Below are 21,947 nucleotides of genomic sequence, written 5' to 3' on the forward strand. Positions count from 1 at the left end.
TTTGTTCATTTATGATTAAAGACTATTACATGTGAATTACTTGGTTAACATGATGAGGATATGTGTATAGGGCTTATAACCAAATTAGTTGATAGTGCCTTACATGTTTATTTTGAACATAAATATATGGTAAGTTATTTACCATGTTATACGTACTTACTAAGCATTTCATATTTACTCTATTTTATTTTCCCCTGTTCTATAGCAATTCGGAAGCTCGTTAAATTGGAAGCCCGGTGGAGATCACTCACACTATCCATCAACCCATTTTGGTATATATATGGTAAATTAATTATGGTTATAATGGCATGTATAGGTTATTTAACCAATAATGACATGTAAATGTTTTGAATGAAACTAGCCATTGGAATGGCTTGTGTTTAACATATTTTGATATGTTTATAAATGGATCTATCATGTTTGAAGAATGAATGTAATCATGCATATATGCATTTGGTAACTAAATAAGTATGAATGATAGATTAACATGATAATAAATTGTCATTTGAGGTACCTAAGGGCACATTGGTTGTATGTGATATTATGTCATGTTTAAGCCATGATTTGGACTTGTTTTGAATGCATTGATATGGTTTGTGAATGTGGTTAAGTGTTGGTGTAAGTGGAAGACAAGATAGGCGAGAAATGTGGCTTGGAAAATAGCCTATTTTTATCCACACGGGCAAAGACACGAGTGCGTGTCTTAGTCGTGTGTGACACACGGCCTAGTACATGGTCGTGTGGTCTGGCTATGTGCCCCTTGCATCTTTAAAATGTCAAAATAGAATGCCCAGAATTGATCACACGGACTAGCACACGGGCGTGTGACTTGGCCGTGTGACCCCAGCACCTACACACGGTCTTGCACACGGGTGTGTGACCTGACAGTGTGACCCAAGTCAGAGAGTTACACAGCCTGAGACACGGACGTGTCCCTGGCCGTGTGAACCACACAGTCTGACCACATGGGTGTGTAACCTCTGCACCTAGAAATTTTTTTTGAGATTTTGCGAAAAATTCTCTGAGTACTCGGTTTAGTCCCGACTCGTTTCTAATGCATATTTTGGACCTCGAAGGTTCATATAAGGGACTTTATGATTGATTTTTGATATGAATACTATATAAAATAGAATATCTGTTATTTGATCTGTAAATTTTGGTAATGCTCCGTAACCTTGTTCCGGCAACATATTCGGGCTATGGGTGTTACAAGCGTTGTTAGCACAAATTGCATACTATAGAGATTGTCCACAATCAAATTATTTTAAAAAATAAAATCGCAAACTTTGGGTTGCACAAATGTGATACATGAGCTCATATATTATTTGGTTATCATCCAAAAATGCAATCGACCTCTAACTTTAGCTGGTGTTAGCTCAATATGTTGTCAAAATAACTAGTATTGATGAAAATTATTAAAATACTACTTCTAATTCTTCAATAAATCATATAAATTTTCATCAAATTGTTTTTCATCATCATGGAATCAGGATGGTCTAACTGGTTATACCAACACTATGAGCTTCTTTTCATTATCTTATATGTCAATCATATACGTGTAATGTATTCCTTTAGGGAATGTTTATCATATAAAAACACTAGTATCTCATGTCATTTCTATCCATGATTTTAATGTAAAAAACATAAAGATTACCTTCAGCATATATCTTCTTGATCTAAAAATAATAATATTATGTTTTGCAAAATTTTGTATCATAAGGAGGCACAAAATTAGCTCTTCTAGAGCTTTGACAATCTAATGCAATTTTCATTAGCTCTTCAAGAGCATGTAATAAAATATTATTTTATCATATAACATTAGTAAATGCGTAATTTATTTTAAGGAAGATGAAAGGTTGAACATCCACTTAATAGCATTCATAACAATTTCAAGCAATATTTAAAAGAAAATTAATCCTTACAACATTAAAATAAAAAGGTAAATTATATGTCACTTTACGCATTGAAAAACTATGGGTAAACTAAATCAACAATCCTCTAACTTAGTTTAAATTTTAATTTTTTTCATCAGCCTTTTTCTGTTAGTTTTTGTTTAAATTTACAAAAATATCAGTAATGTTTTCGGGTTGTATCAAAAAAGTCATTCCATAAGTTTCTATCATTACAGAGGTATTGTGTGTATGATTTGGCACATTAAGCATGCCACGTATTTTAAAAAAAATATTTCCTTTCCTTTTTTGAATATGAGGTTTTCTTCTCTTTTTTCCTCTTGTAGCACAAATTTCTTCACATTTTCACTCTTTTCTCTGTTTCTTTTTTCCTCACAAAACTCTAGGATACAACATCTCAACATGTCCTCGAGTATCTGAATTATCCGCTCGGATTGACCATCAGTCTGGGGATGAAAAGCGGTGCTAAAGTGCAACTTGGTACCCAATGCTTCTTGTAATTTCTTCCAAAATCATGATGTGAATCTCGGGTCTCTATCCGACACAATAGAAATAGGTATTCCATGTAATCGAACAATTTGGGAGACATATAATTCTGCCAATTTATCAAGTGAGAAATCCGTACGGACAGGGATAAAATGAGCAGACTTCGTCAATCTATCAACAATAACCCAAATTGAGTCTTTCTTACTCTGCGTCAACGGCAAACCAGATACAAAATCCATCGCGACTCGATCCCATTTCCATTCAGGTATCATGATCGACTGAAGTAATCCCGAAGGCACTTGATGTTCTGCTTTCACTTGTTGACATATCAAACACTTCGAAACAAAGTTAGAAATGTCTCGTTTCATACCAGGCCACCAAAATTGACGTTTTAGATCGTGGTACATTTTTGTACTTCCCGGGTGAACTGACATTCGACTACTATGAGCCTCATTCAAAATCATCAAAATAAGTTCTGAATTTCTTGGAACACATAATCGACTCTTAAACGTCAAGCAATCATTGTCGTCAATCCGAAACTCTGATTCTTCATTTGATTCACATTCAACACGTTTAGCGACCAATTCATCGTCAACTTTTTGGGATTCAAGTATTTGATGAATTAATAATGGTTTGGCCTTTAATTCAGCTACTAACACATTATCGGATGAAATGGACAGGTGAACATTCATCGCTCTCAAAGCAAATAGCGATTTACGACTTAAAGCATCGGCAACCACGTTAGCCTTTCCCGAGTGATAATCAATGATGAGTTCATAATCTTTCAACAACTCAAGTCAATGTCTTTGTCACAGATTCAAATCTCTTTGAGTCATCAAATATTTGAGGCTTTTGTGGTCAGAATAAATATGACACCTCTCTCCAAACAAGTAGTGTCTCCATATTTTCAAAGCGAAAACAATGGCCGCTAATTTAAGATCATGAGTCGGATAGTTTTTCTCATGCGGTTTTAATTGCCTCGACGCGTATGCCACAACTCGACTTTCTTGCATCAACACACAACCCAGCCCAAGTAAGGATACATCACTGTAAATAACAAACTCTTTATCAGATTCTGGCTGTACTAGCACCGGAGCTTCAGTTAAACAGGTTTTCAATCGGTCGAAACTTTTCTGACATTGTTCTGACCATTCAAACTTAACATCTTTTTGAAGTAGTTTCGTCATCGGTGTGGCTATCATCGAGAAACCCTTTACAAACCGTCTGTAGTAACCGGCAAGTCCCAAAAAGCTCCTAACTTCAGTAACATTTCTCGAAGGCTTCCAATCAATTATGGCCAAAATTTTGTTCGAATCAACTCGAATACCCGATGCGGATACCACATGTCCCAAAAAGCTAACTTCTCTCAACCAGAATTCACATTTACTGAATTTCGCGTATAACTGCTTGTCTCGTAAAATCTGTAATACTAATTTCAAATGCTCAGTATGTTCAGATTCATTGCGTGAATAAATAAAGATGCCGTCTAAAAACACCATTACAAACCGATCCAGATACTGTCTAAAGATTCGATTCATCAAGTCCATAAATACCGCAGGGGCATTAGTGAGCCCAAACGGCATTACTAAGAACTCGTAGTGACCATATCTCCTTCTGAAGGCAGTCTTAGGTATATCTGATCCTCGAACACGCAACTGATAATAGCCCGATCTCAAATCTATCTTTGAAAACACTGAGGCTCCCTTTAGCTGATCAAACAAATCATCAATACGTGGTAACGGATATTTATTCTTTATTGTCACTTTGTTCAATTGAAGATAGTCGACGCACATTCTCATGGTTTCGCCTTTCTTTTTCACAAACAATACTGGTGCACCCCAAGGTGAGAAACTCGGTCTAACAAAACCTCTATCCGTCAACTCTTGCAATTGAGTTTTCAATTCCTTCAATTCCGTTGGTGCCATACGATACGGAGCTATCGAAATTGGTGTGGTACCAGGTGCCAGTTCGATGCCGAATTCTACCTCTCGAACGGGTGGTAATCCCGGTAACTCATCAGGAAAAATATCTGAATACTCACAAACTACTGGTACTGATTCAATTTTCTTTTCTGACTCCCTGTTATCAAGTACGTACGCAAGATATGCTTCACACCCCTTTTTCACATATTTCTGAGCGGTCATCGAGGATATTATTACTGTCATTCTGTTCAAGTCAGTAGACTCAACTCGTACTATCTCATTATTTGCACCCCTCAAATCAATGGTCTTTCTTTTGCAATTCACAACTGCATCATGTACGGTTAACCAATCCATACCAAGGATAACATCAAATTCATCAAACAGTAAAAGCATCAAATCGGCCGGAAAACAGGAATCTCGGATTATCAAGGGGCATTTCTTACACACTCTGTCGACAAGTACATATCGACCTAGGGGATTCGACACTCGAATTACAAACTCAGTAGACTCAACAGGTAGAGTTTTACTGGATGCTAAAGTCTCACATACATAAGAATGAGTAGAGCCAGGGTCAATCAATGCAATCACATCAGTATCAAAAAGAGTGAAAGTACCAGTGATAACGTCAGGGGAGGATGCCTCCTCTCGCTCGCGAATGGCATAAGCTCTGGCAGGAGCACGAGTTTCAGATCGAACAGCCGTATTAGAAATCCCTCTCTGACTACTGCCCCTACCTCCTGTGTTTCTCGGTGGTCTACCTCTAGTCGCTGTACCACTCGATCTCACACCTTGCATCTTATTTTTCTCGTCAGATTCCGGGCAATCTCGAATGAAATGATCCCTCGAACCGCATCTATAATAGGCTCTATTAATAGATTTACCCCAACATTCACCTACATGTCGCCTTCCACATTGTGAACATTCAGGTTTTTCTTGTCGATTGTTACCAACACTAGCAACCGAAGTAGCTCGAGATTCTGTTGATGGTCGCTCCCTAATAGAAATTCCTGCAGTCGTCTTTGATTTATTAGTATCGTCTCTGAATTTCTTTCCAGCTGAGAAATAAGTTTAACCGCCGATCTTTTACGAAAGTCTCTTGCTTCTGATTCAGCTTTCTTTTTCTCCTTTCCCAGCTCTTCAGCCTTGCAAGCCCGTTCGACTAGTGTTACAAATTCTTTTATTTCTAAAATACGCACCAGTAGCTTTAAATCTTCATTCAATCCTTCTTCGAATCTTTTACACATGGCAATTTCATCAGCTACACACACTCGAGCATATCTACTGAGTCTTACAAACTCACGTTCGTATTCAGATACTGTCCAACGACCTTGTTTGAGCTCCAAAAATTCTTTACGCTTTTGATCCATAAATCGTTGACTAATATACTTCTTACGAAACTCCACCTGAAAGAAATCCCAAGTAACTCGTTCCTTCGAAACAATAGAAATCAGTGTTCTCCACCAATAGTAGGCCGAGTCCCGTAACAAGGATATGCCACACTTTAAACACTCATCAGGCGTGCAAGACAGCTCTTCAAAGACACGGATAGTGTTGTCAAGCCAAAACTTGGCCCTTTCAGCATCATCATTAGCTGTGGCTTGGAATTCCTCGGCCCCGCGCTTCCTAATCAAATCCACAGGAGGTTTCCTCGGCCTCAAAGGATCAGTAGTTGCTGGTACTATAGGCACCTGAGGTGGATTATTTAAATTCGGGAATGGTTGAGCAGCCGGGTTAGTTCGGGCACATTGTGTGACCCACTCGTTCATCATAGTAAAGAAAGCTTGTTTTGCCCCATCATTTTGATTATTTGCAGATGATTGAGGTTCCACAGGCGGTGTCCCTTGCGCAGGAGCAGCCGCTACACTCTCAACGTCATCCGCTAAGGCTCTCTCTAAATTAGGTTCCATTTACTAATCAAAACAATAATTTCAACCGTCAGAAGTCATCACACTATCATATACTAACATTAAGGCATGTATAGCTAGACTCATACGCACTGCGGTAGTCCTAGAACTAACTAAACCGTAGCTCTGATACCAATAAAATGTAACACCCCAACATCCGAGTCGATTACTAAAATAGGGTCATATAACATAACCTGCTCAACTCTTCAATAGAACACTTGAGATAAAAATAATAATAATAATAAATATTTAATAGTGAAACCTTAAATCTAATGAATAATATTACCAGATTAAAACCCTTCTGTTCGTTTAATGATTTATCCCCTATTGACCAAATACATGTACATAATGTAAAAATATATGATTCAATCTTATCACAATTATGAAGTTCTAAATCAAGTTAATTTACGTTTTGAGATTTGTAACCAAACATTTTTAATTTCATACATAGAACTTTAGCCATATTCGTATGGCTTTATATACAATTATACCAAAATAGCAAACCTCCCAGAAATTTCTATCCTATACATGCCATAATGTCTATTAAGGTTTAAAACAAAAGTACCAAAAAGGTTGACAAAAGTTGTGATGACTTCGTGATGGTTCCCAAGCTCTCCTTGATAAGATGATCTATGTAAAAACAAAAAAAAACACACCGAGTGAGTTGTTAACTCAGTAAGTCCTAAGAAAATTTAATACTATAATAATTCAATCATCTATAAACTAAATAATTAACTCCATATTAACCGAATTTAACCATGATATCACAAGGAAATATTAGGTCACAAACGTACCTTATGCATTTGGTACATACCTACCCGAATTCACCATGTACTCCTAATCTAAATATACATAATTAAAATACCATGACAATTGTCATAAACTACCATTGACGTATATATATATGTATATATATAATATACAAACCAAAAAAATTAAAGCGTAAGCCAAGTCACTCCATCTATCAATCAAATTTCCAATTAAATTTCCAAGTGCATTTTAGATTTCCACAAATAACACTCCATAATCAACATTGCACACTTAGTGCTCGATTTGAAAGCCCGCACACATAGTGCTCTTACTTATTCGCACACATAGTGCAATGTTTTCTCGCACACATAGTGCCACATAATCTAGCACACATAGTGTTGTATTTTCTTACCTTTAATCATCCCATTGACATAGATTGATCAAAAATTTCACATTCTATTCCCAATAACTCATACATACTATGATATCTTATCTAACTTAATTTGCCTAAGGACTTACCTTTTTAATCGGATGAACAACTCCGATCGGCTACTCCACCGCTTTCGCTTTCCCTTTGAACGAACTTGGTTCCCTCTGATCTTGAACTTCAACTCCAGCTAAGCAAATAAAATAACTCAATCATCATAACCCTAATTTCTACTTCTTTCTCATAGTCACACACACAAAGATTCGGCATTTGCCCATACATAAATTTAAAATTTAACTTTTAAACTTAATGCATATCCAAACATACTTTTCATCTATTATAATAATTCGACACATTACAAGATCAACTTCGGTAACTCACGTTTTCATATTTTAGTAGCTAAGTTCATTTTCGATTAGCAATCATTTAAAATCTATCAAGCTCATAAACTTCTAATTTCATGAATTCGACATCTTAATGCCCATTTTAATTAATCAAACAAAATTTCAAATACAAAAATTTGGTCACTCAATTATCTTGATAAACAAAATAATCGGCAAACACACATATATCAAGCTATTTTAACCAAATTCTACTTAACATTTAAACTAAAATATGCATTTAAATTTACTATATCTTCATTAGACCTTTCACTCTCAAAACATAAGAATATCAATTTATTCCTTCTTCCATGTCTCTGTCAACTACTTAAATTATCACATAACATAAATTTTGTACTCTCCTATCCATCCTAACTCATTCGGCTTTAACAATTACCCATTTATCATAAAAGAAATTAACAAATAAAATAAACATTCCATTAACCCATATGGCCGAATGTACCAAGCATTACTTAACTAAAATTCCACAAATTTCAACCTCATAATAATCTCTACTTATTCAATACAACATGAAACAACCTCTACTCCTAACCTCTTGATATACGGCTTAATGCCCAAACCACCATAAAAGTTTGATTTTTCATGACATTGCCGAAATGCATTTTAACAATTAGCTCAACATACAAAGGAAGTTAAAACCAACATTTCAAAACTTACCTCCAATAAAAAAAAGGGTTGCCGAATTGCTTTAATGAAAACTTCCCTATTTCCTTCCTTTTTATTTCGGTTTTGGCAAGGTGGAGAAGAAGATGAACACCCCTCTTCTATTTTCTCTTTTATTAATCTTTATTTTTCATCTATTTTAAATTACTTACCAATATTTAATTATAAATAATATAAACTTAGTGGAGAAAATCCTTACTTGGCCGGCCACTTTGTATAAACTTGGCATTTTGACATGCAAACCCAAACTTTCCTATTTTAATACTATTTGGTCCTTACATATTCACCTATCATATTTTCTTAAGTTCTCAACTAAGTCAATTAAATGAAATTCACATTCATGAGACTAAATTAACAATCTCAAATTTTCACACATGCACTTCCACACATAAAGGTATGCAAATTTAATTTTTTTTTAAATCACTTTTGACTCGGTTTTGTGGTCCCGAAACCACATTCCGTCTAAGGTCAAATTAGGGCTGTCACATTTGTACTATATGTAATATGTTAAGTTAAATTGCTTACTAATTGAGTTATTCAAACAATTGTAGTGTTTGTTATTTTGAATGTTTATTGATGAAAAATTAATAATGAGATTGAATTGAATTGGGGATAGCGATTCAGGCTTTATGCCTAGCATGCTTTGTGCTGGTGTATTGATTCAGGCTTTGTGCCTAACCAGCTTCATGTCGGTGTATTGTATCAGGCCTTGAGCCTAGCAAGCTTCGTGCCAGTGTATTGTATCAAGTAACTTGTACTGAAAATATTATTACAAGTATCCGATGTTATTCTATTAAGTTCAATGGGTAGTTAAGGTTCAAATGGAAAAACATGTATGTGTTAAACTATGGTATTAAATACATGATATGGGAATTTGGATATGCATAATTTAAAGAAGATGAATTTGCATAGTATAAGTACAAATGTTAGTTGGTGAAATTGAGATGTTGATGTGTTTATTGCCATGCCTTATTTGATCTTATAAGTACATTGTTTCACTAACTAACCTTGTGAACTTTTGTATATAGGAAAGGATGTTTGGCCTATAAGAAAATGAAATTTATCTTTGATTGTTTAACTTAATGTACACGGTGAGTTTAAGTTCCTAATATGAGCTTACTAGCCACTAGTTGCTTATGTATGTGTTTTATCTGTTTTGTAGATCATTGGAAAGCTCGATCAATTGGAGTCTCATCGGAGCACCATCACACTATCCATTCATCATGTTGGTAGTTTTGATTATTTTGGCTAATGGTTAAAAATGTCATGTATTAGGAGTTGAGTTTGTGTTATTTACCAATGTGATGTGGTTTAAGTTTATCTGCCCATATACCTTGATGTTGGTTTACAAATGTATATATGTAAATATGAATTTTGATCACTTGTGTATGCCTTGCGATTTAGATAACCCTTGATTCACTAAAGTGGTTAAACAATATATGTGCTTTGGCATGTAATAGAGTTTTTAAATGTTGTCTTAGTGATTGGTTTGTTTTCAAATGGTGCCAAGTTCCCTTTTGTTTATGCCTTTTGATGAAGTCTTGTAAATGATGTGTATCTATATAAGATGATAGTTAATATTGCATGCCCTCATGTAAGTAGAAATAACTTGGTTGTTTTATATGTTTGTGATATGGTCATTTGGTGTGTATATAGTATGCTAAGTGATAGAAAATTTACTGTTGACTAGGTCTAAGGTTGATTGTAATTGTGGTACTCATTGTGGGTACATTGATTAGAGCTTATAAGACTACTGATTTGGTATATTTTAAGTATGTGTGGACTGTGTTTTGGTCATATGAATGCTTGTGGAAATGGTGTATATTGGTGTGTAAGAATAGGGTTTGTAATGGCTTGTTTTGGGGCAATTTATGCTACACACGGCTTGGGAAACAAGCTACCACACAGCCGTGTGCCATGCACAATCACTCTACACAGCCGTGTTTTAAATAAATTTTAGGTATAGGTTTCATACGACCCACGACATGGCTATGTGACACAAGTTAGTGAGTTACACGATTTGACACATGAGTTGGGACACGACCATGTGTCCCATAGTTCGAATGCCCACATGACCGTGTGACCCCTATTTTACAATTTTTCATGTTTCTCCTGAAATTTCTAATCTGTCTCAATTTGGTCCTTCCAATTTAAGACCCATAAAAGTATTTATTCATAGTTAAATAATGTTGTCAATGTAAATTGCATGTTGATCTTTGTTTTGATGTTAAAGTTTCTGTATTGTATGGTAATGCTTCATAACCCTAATCTAGCGACGGAGACGGGTTAGAGGTGTTACACCTTGTGCTATAAAGTATGTACCAAGGGACACATACTTTGGTTTTCAACCATTCACTATGACCCAAGCCATTTTCATAATTTCGCTTTATTGCTTTATAACTTATTGTATCTTAGAAGCAAAATTAAAGCCTTAAGGAAAGTGATTCACACTTCAATTCTAGTTTTTATTTCTCTTAATTTTCTATCTAGCACCACAAGTTTCTATCATCCGCATAATTGAATAGACCTTATCATTGTAGTTATCGTCTATGTGAAGCCTTTGAGGCATTAGATACCCTTTGACAATAAGCTAAATGCTTAGTATTTGAATTTTCACTTTTGGTTCTACTAAAAGTTCACTCCTTATTTTAATCATTTATTTTTCATTTTTTTCAAGATTTTCCAAAGGTTTTTTTCTCCTTTTTTCCTTTGTTTAGTTTTTTTTTATTTGAAAATCTTTCTATTTTTGTTATTGAATCTGTATATACACACATACATATATATATAGAGAGAGATTATACTTTGTTTCTATTTAATCTAATTTATCTCTAGTTTGTGTAAATTTTAATTAAAATTCTATGGTTTAAAGAGTTAGCTGAAAATAGCTTCAAAAAGAAAAAAAAATTGAGCTCACCTAAATTTCTTTAGTTTTGAGTAAGCTTAAATCAAAAGGAAGTTTGATTTGGTTGGTAAAAAGAAACTAAATTTTATGACTATTATTATGGCTGGTAAACTCAATAAGAGTTAGGGTTGAGAGTACTTGTGGTATTGGTTTAAGCAATGGTGATGGAAAGCTTAGTGAGCGTGATTGCTAGTTCAAGTTTAGCGGTGGTGATATCATGAGATTGATGGTGGTGAGTGTTGGCAGTAGTTAGACTATGAAATTGTTGATGTTGGTGAGTGTTGACGAAGGAGAAAGAAAAAAGAAAAAAAGAAAAGAAATAATTTAATATTAAAAAAGAAATGAAATTGTTATAAAATATCTTTTTAAGTGGATGTCCATCAGGATCAAGATAAGTTTTGATGTACTTTAAATAGAATTAGACCTGTACTTCATTTATACTTCTTATGCCTATAAATAGAGACTTTTAAAAAGTATTGTAATCATCCCATTGATTAATAAAATATATTCTCTATTACTTCCAATATTTTCTTTGTTCTTTACTCTCTTTTTCTCTCTTTATTTTATAACACGTTATCAGTACGATCTTGCTCAAAGTGATAGTTCTTTTTATCGACAATCAAATTATCTTCATGATTTCCAAAATCTTAGATGGCAAGATGTAAAGTTTTTATAGGAAGTTTCTTTTATTTAATGTTTCATATTTGATTATTTTTAGCTAATTCATGATCAACTATAATTATTTTGATTAACTTATTTTACTTTTATGTTATTAATGATGGTGAAGGATTTGATATCGTTATTCATATGAAATTGTGAAATAAGATCATTCTCAAAGTTTGATATTGATAAATTTTCTTTGGATTCAAAGTCTACTATTGGAGTTTAAATTTGCTTACTTGTTGATAAAATCATCAAGATTTCATTGAACAAGTAAGGTACATCAACTTAATTAGACCTCTATCTTTACACTTTTTCTTAAATAGCATCTTTAGATAATAAATTAATTTGAAATATGGTTTAAATATTTGAGATGATTTTATTTTAAGGTTTAGTTTCATGGGTTACCTATGGCTTCAAACATCTTATTTGTTCATGAAAATGAATATTGATTGACTTTTTTATGTTGCTATAGTAGGTTTTATAATTAAATAATGTATTTGGCTAAAAACATATTAGTATGTAAATTTGTGTTGATAAACCTATGAAATTTATGATTATTTAGATTTGATTTAGTTCGAATATAAATTACATTCCTTTAATGTCTCTTATTATTTTGGTTATACAATTTGAAATTTTTCAACACTTATACATGCGTAGTTCTAAAGATAATTTTTTGAAGAATGTCTAAATTGATTTTTGGGTTGGTTCTAATATTGAATTTCAAGTTTAATTTTTTCAATTTTTAATTCTTGAATTATCTTGGTCGAAAACATTTTCATACACTTAACAATGAGAATTACTATATTAATTTGACCGTTTGCGTTTCTATGAATCTTGTTTGTATTAACTAATTTTTGTTTGACAAGAAGCATTAAAACAACTCGTGTGATTTGATTTTATAAATGCCTTATATTTTCTTACTATACAACTCTGGGAAACTTGTTACTTTTGTAAAGTTGTTAAAGGTAGTTCATGCACTTTATATTTGTTAATTATTTAGAGAAATTATATCAGAAATTATAAATGGAAAAGTTTTAGTGAACATGAGATGTATGATTTTGAAGTAAATTTCATACATGTCTGCAACGGTTGATGAATTTTTTGTTGGCACTAGCATTATATCAGGTTTGATATTTTAAATGTCAGTTTTATCTATACATTTGATTTGCAATAAATTTCATGAATGACTTGGTTATTTCTTTCTAGTTAATTCATGATGAAAATCTCTTGTGAAAGGGCTTTAAAAAGTATTTTGGATTAATTTAATGCCTTCTTAAGGCCAAACAAAATAATGAATTGTCTGTTCCACTGATTTTACTCCATTCCTCGAAGTGGATGTAGCAATACATAATAATTATAAGATGGAACCTCTTGTCATTATTGCAAAATAGATGAAAAGAAGATAAATGATTCAAAATGTTGCCAATTGTTCATTCTTAAGGCAAAATGACCAATGATTCATACTAATTAATCATTCCTTGAAGCGAATGATATCTATATAATCTTATTGGTAAGGAATATGATATATGCTTACATTATTGTCCGAATTTCTATTTTTTTGCACATTCCTTGAAGTGAATGTTTGCAATAAATAACAAATTGTTAATCACTTTTGATAATTAATGTCAATTTGAACATTTGAAGATTTTGACATATTCCTTGAAATGAATATTGCAAATAATTGTTTGCAAATTATATTTCTTTTTTTTAGTTAATAACATTATGAACTTTACATTGATGTAGACATTTCGAGAAGTAAATATCACAATATTGCTTATACATGGATACAAATAAAAAGAATGACAATAAATTTATCAATTGTCAAAATTTATATTGACATTATTAGTACAATTGAAAAAATATTAAAGTAAATCAGAAGTTTACTGATACAAATACATTTACTATTTGGCATGACCAGTTAGATTATCCTGAATTATATATGATGCAAAAATTAACTGAGAATTCATATAGACATTTATTAAATAACTAGAAGATTCTTTAATTTAAAGAATTCTCATGTGTTGCTTGTTCTCAATAATAATTGATTATTACAAACTCACTGGCTAAATATGAGATTTAATGTCTTGCATTTCTGAAATGAATATAGGCCCATTCATCCACCATGTGGATGAATTTGATATTATATAATTTTGGTAGATGCATCTACAAATTAATCACACGCGTTATCAATTCGTAACCTGTCATTTGCGAGATTGCTTGTTTAAATGATTAATTTCAGATTATGCAATTAAAACAATTCATCTTACTAATGTTGGTGAGTTTATATCCCAAGCTTTCAAAAATAATTGTATGTCAATCGGGATAAAATTTGAACATCCTGTAGCTCATGTTTACACATAAAATGATTTAGCTGAATCATTTATCAAATGCCTCTAACTAATAGTTAAATCATTACTTATGAGAAAAAAAACTTCCTATTTCAACATGAGATTGTATTGATTTACATGTTGTACGCATCAAACCAATAAATTATAAACACTCTCAGCTACAATTGATTTTTGGTCAAGAGCTAAATATTTCCCATCTTATAATTTTTGGATGTGCGGTATATGTTCCAACTGCTCTACCACAACGCACAAAGATGGATCATCATAAGAGATTGAGAATATATATTTATATGAATCTCCTTATATTATTAAATATTTTTGAGCTATTAATTCGAGATTTAGTTATGACATGAGTTGTCAGTTTTTCCAACATTAGGGGAAGATAACAAAAAGCTGGATTAATAAAGTACTTGAAATGAATTATCAATGCCTAAGATCTTTGTACAAAGCAATGTGAACTAGAAGTTCAACAGATAATTCATTTTACAAATCAACTGCCAGATTTATTAAATCTCGCATACCAGCTGAAAATGCTCCAATACGAATTGATGTCCTAATAAGGCAAACTGTTAGTGTAAAAGAAATTAATCCATGCATGAATTGTGGAAGATTGATCAGTTCCAAAGACAAAAAATCCTCGTAAAAGAAAAGGAGCAAACATTCAATACAGTCATATAATGGAGGTGGATGTTACTAAAGAGACCCATAACATAACTAATTATAAAACTCAAGAAGAGATTCAACTACCTATAAGTGAAAATGAAAATAATGAAAATAAAGAGACCTCGATAAGTTATATCAATACAAGAAAAAGATGGAACCGAAAAAAAATGTAGTTGTCAAAAAAAAATTTGTTTATAATGTTGCCATTGAAATAACAAAAGAAAATAAGGATCATGAGCCTAATTCTATTGAGGAATGTAAAAATAGAAAAGATTGGCCAAATTGGAAGGATTCAATTCAAGCAGAATTGAATTCACTTTCTAAACGTGAATTTTTTGGACCTGTAGTCCAAACACCTAAAGGTGTAAAGTCGGTAGGATATAAATGGGTATTTGTGCAAAAACAAAATGAAAAAAATAAAGTCGTAAGATATAAAGCACGACTTGTAGTACAAGGATTTTCGTAAAGGCTCGGCATTGATTATGAAGAGACATATTCTCCTGTGGTGGATGTAATCATGTTTAGATATCTTATTAGTTTGGCAGTACATGAAAAACTTGACATGCATCTAATGTATATTGTTACAGCCTATTTGTATGGTACACTTGATAGTGAAATTTATATGAAAATCTCAGAAGAATTTAAAATCCTAAAAGGATATAGAGTTTCTCGAAAAAATTGCTCGATCAGATTAAAGAAAAGTTTATATGGATTAAAACAATTGGGACGTATGTGGTACAATTGTCTTAGTGAATACTTGTTAAAAGAATGTTACAAAAACGATCCAATTTGTCCATGTGTTTATATAAAAAGGTTTGGATCAGATTTTGTGATAATTATTGTTTATGTTGATGATCTAAATATTATTGGAACTCTTGAAGAGCTCCAAAATACAGTAAATTGTTTAAAGAAAGAATTTGAGATTAAAGATCTTGGAAAAACAAAGTTTTGTCTTGGCTTATAGATCGAGTATTTAAAAGATAGAATTCATGTTCATCAATCAACTTTTACGAAAAAAATATTAAAGAAATTTAACATGGAAAAAACACATCTATCGAGTACTCCGATGGTTGTACGATCGTTAGATGTGAATAAAGATCAATTTCATCTTTGCGAGAATGATGAAGATTTTCTTGGTCTTAAGTACCATAACTAAGTGTCATAGGGCCACTGATGTATCTCGCAAACAACACAAGACCTGATATAACTTTTGTTGTATACTTGTTAGCAAGATTTAGTTCTTCTCTAACATGTAGACATTGGAATGGAATTAAACATGTATTTAGATATCTCAAAAGGACCATTGATATGGGGTTATTTTATTCAAATGATTCAAAATCCTTATTAGTCGGTTATGCTGATGCTGGATACTTATCGAATCCACATAAAGGTCGATCTCAAACAGGATATTTATTTACATGTGGGGGTATCGTCATATCATGGCATTCAACAAAGCAAACATTAGCTATCACTTCTTCAAATCATGCAGAAATAATTGCAGTGCATAAGGCAAGTCGAGAGTGTGTTTGGCTAAGGTTATTGACCCAACATATCCAGAAGATATGTAATTTGCCTTTACAAGAAAAGATTTTAAATGTTTGGCTAAGCTCAATTGAAGGGTGGTTACATCAAAGGTGACAAAACGAAACATATTTCACCAAAATTATTCTTCACCCATGATCTTGAGAAAAGAAATTATATAAATGTTCAATAAATTCGTTCTAATGATAATTTAGAAAATCTTTTTACTAAGGCATTGCCAACTTCAACATTTGAAAAACTACTACACAAGATTGGAATGTGTTAACTCAAAGATGTAATGTAATGTTGCCATTAGGGGGAGTCTAAAAACAAGTTATACTCTTTTCCTTTAACCAAGATTTTGTCCCATTAGGTTTTCCAATAGAATATTGTGTACTCTTTTTCCTTCATTAGGATTTTTATCCATAGGGTTTTTCCTAATAAGGTTTTAATGAGGCACATTATCTACCAATGGACACCCAAGGGGGAGTGTTATGAATATCTTATTAAGTGGATATCCATCAAGATCAAGATAAGTTTTGATGTACTTTAAATTCTAATAGTTATTAGAATTAGATCTCTACTTCATTTATACTTCTTATGCCTATAAACAGAGACTTTAAAAAAGTATTGTAATCATTCTATTGATCAATAAAATACATTCTTTATTGCTTCCCATATTTTCTTTATTCTTTACTCTCTCTATCTCTCTTTATTTTATAAAAGGAATAAATTTTTTAAAGGGATGACATATTTAATATATAAAAAAGAAATAACTTAATAATAAAAAAGAAATGAATCTTAAAAAAAATATTTAAAAAGAAATGAAATAATTTCTTAAATACATGGTATATTTAGCATACCATATTAGACACCTGTTTCCTCCCAAATGGTCCTCCCAAATGGTGGAAAATGATTGAGTAATTTTTTTGGTAACAATCTGAAAATGTTAGTGATATTTTTATAAGTTTTAAAAGATTAGTGAGAAAAAAGGAAAATTTAAACAAAATTGAGGTTGTAATTAACCCAAAAATTAAAGGTAAGGTTCAATTCACATTAAATAAAAAAGGAATTTTAGATGTGAGAAATAACTTCAATATGGTATGTTAATTTTTTAAAGGTAGATAAAGACAAAAAAAAATTATTAAGTGAACTTTTTAATAGTATTATATGAATTTGTTTGTGTTTTCTAGAAATTGGTAAGTTATATATTTACTAATATCATCGTTTTGATAATGGTAGTTGGTTTGAACTTTTTAGCCGAAATATTTCGTTTGAGTAGTAAGTTATAAATTTTAGGTTCAGTTAAGTTAATTTTAGTTGGTATTGGTTGTATCATTTGATTTCCTTCGTATTAATTGAAATATAGTGTAAAAAGATTAATTTTAAAATATATTTTAAATTTTTATTATTTACTTATACTAAAAAATAATTTTAAAATATATTTTGAATTAGAATTAGAATTTTTATTATCTATTATGGATTAGTTGAATTATGACTTATTACATACATAATATGAGATGATCTTATTGTTTAATTTATGAAATATATTTTTACTTGTTTATTTTGAGTTTGCTTAATTATGGATTATATTTGTAAAGCTTATTAAAAATATTTTATAGTCAAATCTTTATTTTTAATGAGTATTTTATATGTAAGATTTATTTAATCTCATTATTTGATATTTGTAAATACTTTTTTATATACATATATCAAATGTTTTTAAAAAAATAAGAATAATTCAAAATAATAAACCGAAATAAATCAAAATCAATACTTAATAGTATCAATAAAAAACAATACATCCACTATACTGTATTAACACCTTAATTTTAATACAAGAACTCATATGAAGACTATAAATATTTAATAATTAATAGTGATTATTAATTTATTGTTGAGTATTATTGAAATGAGATCTTAGATTCCAACAGCAAGTTGTCCCCATAATGCGAATAGCCTATGACAAAATGGCTGTAAGAAAATCCTGGTTGTACCTCAAATTCCATTAAAAATGGTATTTGTCCAAAATGTACAACCATATGATTATACGTGAGAAATGAGCCAAAGCCAAAAGATTTGGACTTAAATAATTGGAATTCCAAATAGTTCCTAAACTATTTTATGCAAAATTAATCATTTCTTTAATTCTGGGAAATTTTATTATATGGTTTTATAAAATTATGGGAAGAGTAAAAAATAATCAAACATCAAATTATATAAAGAAAATATAGAACTATATTAAAGCACAACTTCCCACTGGAATTAGATCTTAGGCATCATATATATTATTCTTAAACAATATTAAATATAAATAAATAAAAGACATGTTTTAATAAAAATCAGCTAAATAATGAAACAAAGAACCAGACAGCTCCAGGCCATTTGCTTTTTAGCAGTAAATTATTAGTTTTTTTTTTTTCAAATTGTTAGCATTAAATTTTCACAATGAAAATACACGTAAAACACAGATTTTCATGGTTTCCCTTATCTGATGATTTTACTTTTATATTCTTGCATTACAATCAAAACCCAAAAGAGGGAAATTTAAAAAAACAAAAAAAAAGGAAAAGAAACAAAATAGAAATTTCTCCAAAGATAAAAGAAAAGAATACTGAATATTTTAACTACTACCATTTGTTTTTGTACTATTAATACGACAACGTTGAAAAAAGGCCATGATCGTCTATGTAAGATGAACGTAATAATACTATGATAAAATGTGGTATCGGGAGGCTAGTATCATTTACATATAATTAAATCAAAAGGAGGGGTTTAAATAAGGGATAAAAAAACAGTGTTTTGATTCACATATATGTTGAAAATCATGGTTAATATGAGAACAAGAAAGATTCCATCTTTTTCATGCATCATGTGATATATTCACCATCATTTCCTTGATATTCTTTGTGGAAAGTTTATCATTTTGTTGATAATATTTTAGATAAATCCTAATCAGATGAACATATCCATGATTCCACCATACCGTCACTTCTTGTAGCTACATTTTCTGGCCCTTTATCGACATGAAAATCCGATGAAGACACCGATAAATTGTTTGCTTTCCCATTCGTAAGTCCTGGTGTGTTACTGTTGTTGTACCTGCCATTGATGGACCTTAGGAGACTTTGATCATGTTCACGGGACCCTGCTGCTTCTCCCCAGCATGGAGGATTAGCACTATTTTCATTTCTTGGCAATGATCCATCTGATGATGATACCATGTTTTGAACGCCGCTGAGATTGGGATTGACATGCCCCTGGCTCAAACCAAACCCTTCAAAAGCGCCCATTTTGAGAGGAGAGACATTTGATGGAATATCTGTTGAATTGGAAAGTGGGTATTTGGGAGGGGCTTGAAGGAGTGATACAAAGTTAAGAATTGGGTTTTGTTGCATGTTGATGTTGAGTGGATTTTGAGGCTGTTTTAAAAGGCCTAACTCAGATGGCAGTTGGTAGTTAACAGAAGTTGTACTAGAAGTAGAATTAGTGCTAGGTGTAGAAGCTATAGCATCAACCATGGAAGAGCTAGTAAATAAGGGAGGAGGATAATTAAGTTTCTGAGCAAATGGTCTTAAAAGATAATTAGGAGATGAAGTTGTACCAAATAAATCAAGCCTGGTTCTCGGGAAAGGTGAGGGGGTGAAGGGTGGTGCAGGGATCCCAGTAAACTCCTGAACCATGGCTCGGAAATTGGTGGTGTCTGTGGTCAAAACAGTGGTTGGTGCACGCCGGGAAGCTCTGGATCTCTTCTTTGAGTTACGCACTATATTGTTGTTGTTGGGTTGGCCACTTGTGCCTGAACCTTTTGTACCACTTTCAGGTCCTTGAGGGATCTGGATAGAAGGAAAAGTGGCTCTGCTTTGTGCTTGCAGGTTGGTGAACAACTGTTGGGTTGGTGGTGGCGATGATGAGGCCATAAAGCCACCAACAAGATCACTGCAGTTGGGCTCAGATCTTGGATTTCTGGACCAAACCACATCAAGATTGAGTTGTGAATTTGGGTTTGTCACACTTGATAAGGGATGATCGAAGTAGTTCGATAAAGGGTCAAACAACACAGATGAGGAAGAAGGACTTTGGTGTTGCTGTTGCAGAAGCGGCGGCGATTGTTGGTTACCCAAGGGAGCATGACCGATATGGCTCGATGGGTTATTGTTAAAGAAAGCTGAGATTGAGTTAGCGCCTGAATTAAACTCTTCACTGCCACCACTCGGAGATTGCACACTACCACTGTTACCAGAATCCATGAGACAAAAGACAGACCAGATATGGAGTTTTTTCTTCTTTTTTTCTTTCAGAGAAGAGATTTTTTGCTTACTTCACTACTCAGACTCATTTAAGAAGGAAGCTACAAAACAAAGCAAGAAAGCAATATAAAAAGAAAAGAAAAGAAAAGAGAGAAGAAAGAGGAAGATCTTCTGGAAGAAGAGTTATCAGAAAGTACCCATGTTGTCTTTAAAGCTCTGATCTGAAAAACAAGACAGTACTTTGGCTTGCTTTTTTACTTTCTCTTCCACCAAAAAGGTATGTAGTAAATTAAACAAAGGAATTGACAAAGTTTCAAGAGAATCATCAATTAAACTAAATGGTTTGCAGAAGATAGATAAAACGGAAGTAAACTTTCTTTGAAGAGGGAAAGGCCCCTTTTTTATTAATATTCCCCCCCCCCCTTTTTGCGTTTTAGCCTTGCGGGTTAAGAAGAAAAGACCTAGGGTTCCTTTCAATTTTTTGAGGGTTGGGGGGGGGGGAGGTAATAAAACTAAAATGTACTGTCTGTTTAAGAGAAATTAAGGGACAGAAAAAGAAGTTGGTTCGCTACCCTTTTTATTTATTTGCTACTTGGTGTCTTTTTTATTTTTAACTTTACGAGTTAAAATTATCATGTCTCTTTATATATATATATATAACTATTTTAATTATACTCTACAACCATGCAGCATCCTCCGTTAATCAAATTCTTTTTCATATATAAAAGAAAAACCAACGGCTTTGATAATAAGCAACCGGTCAAAGTAAAAGAAAGTTATGGTTTCAGTCCTCATAGTGTGAAAGGAAGAAAAAAGATGTACTGTAGGGAGGAAATCTTTTTTAAAGAAATACATATTATATACTATTCATTTTTTTATAAGATTTTCTTTTTAATCTTTGGTGTTGGGGAGTAATGAGGTGGGCAAGCAAACAAATTTGTGAAGATGGCTGTTGAATGGTATATATAAGATATCAGCCATCACTACGATTGCTCTTCAAAGCCCATAAGAAAAACCCCCTGCCTGTATTTTCTTATGTTTAAATTGTTTAGGTAACTTAGGTTTAATGATCAGAAAGAAAAGAAGGTGCAAGTGCGCTGTTTATATCCATTTCTTCAGAAAAACAATAAATGAACA

The 21,947-nt window shown here is 32.4% G+C and overlaps 1 protein-coding gene across 1 annotated transcript; it reads right to left on the bottom strand.

Annotated features, from left to right (window-relative positions):
* Positions 1-19,340: 19,340 nt before the first annotated feature.
* Positions 19,341-21,302, bottom strand: LOC107933923 (uncharacterized). The gene is made up of 2 exons (XM_016866239.2): positions 21,008-21,302; positions 19,341-20,911 (listed from the first exon to the last, which is right to left on the bottom strand). Exon 2 carries the CDS (start codon positions 20,808-20,810, stop codon positions 19,512-19,514), a length of 1,299 nt encoding a protein of 432 aa, XP_016721728.1. The 5' UTR covers positions 20,811-20,911; positions 21,008-21,302; the 3' UTR covers positions 19,341-19,511.
* Between the last annotated feature and the right edge of the window lie 645 nt (positions 21,303-21,947).

This window comes from Gossypium hirsutum, chromosome A12 (assembly GCF_007990345.1).
Source record: "Gossypium hirsutum isolate 1008001.06 chromosome A12, Gossypium_hirsutum_v2.1, whole genome shotgun sequence".
In the NCBI taxonomy this organism is placed as follows: domain Eukaryota; kingdom Viridiplantae; phylum Streptophyta; class Magnoliopsida; order Malvales; family Malvaceae; genus Gossypium; species Gossypium hirsutum.

What these genes read in the sequence shown, in the direction of transcription:
- LOC107933923 (XM_016866239.2), bottom strand. Translation starts at nt 20,810, where the DNA reads ATGGATTCTGGTAACAGTGGTAGTGTGCAATCTCCGAGTGGTGGCAGT.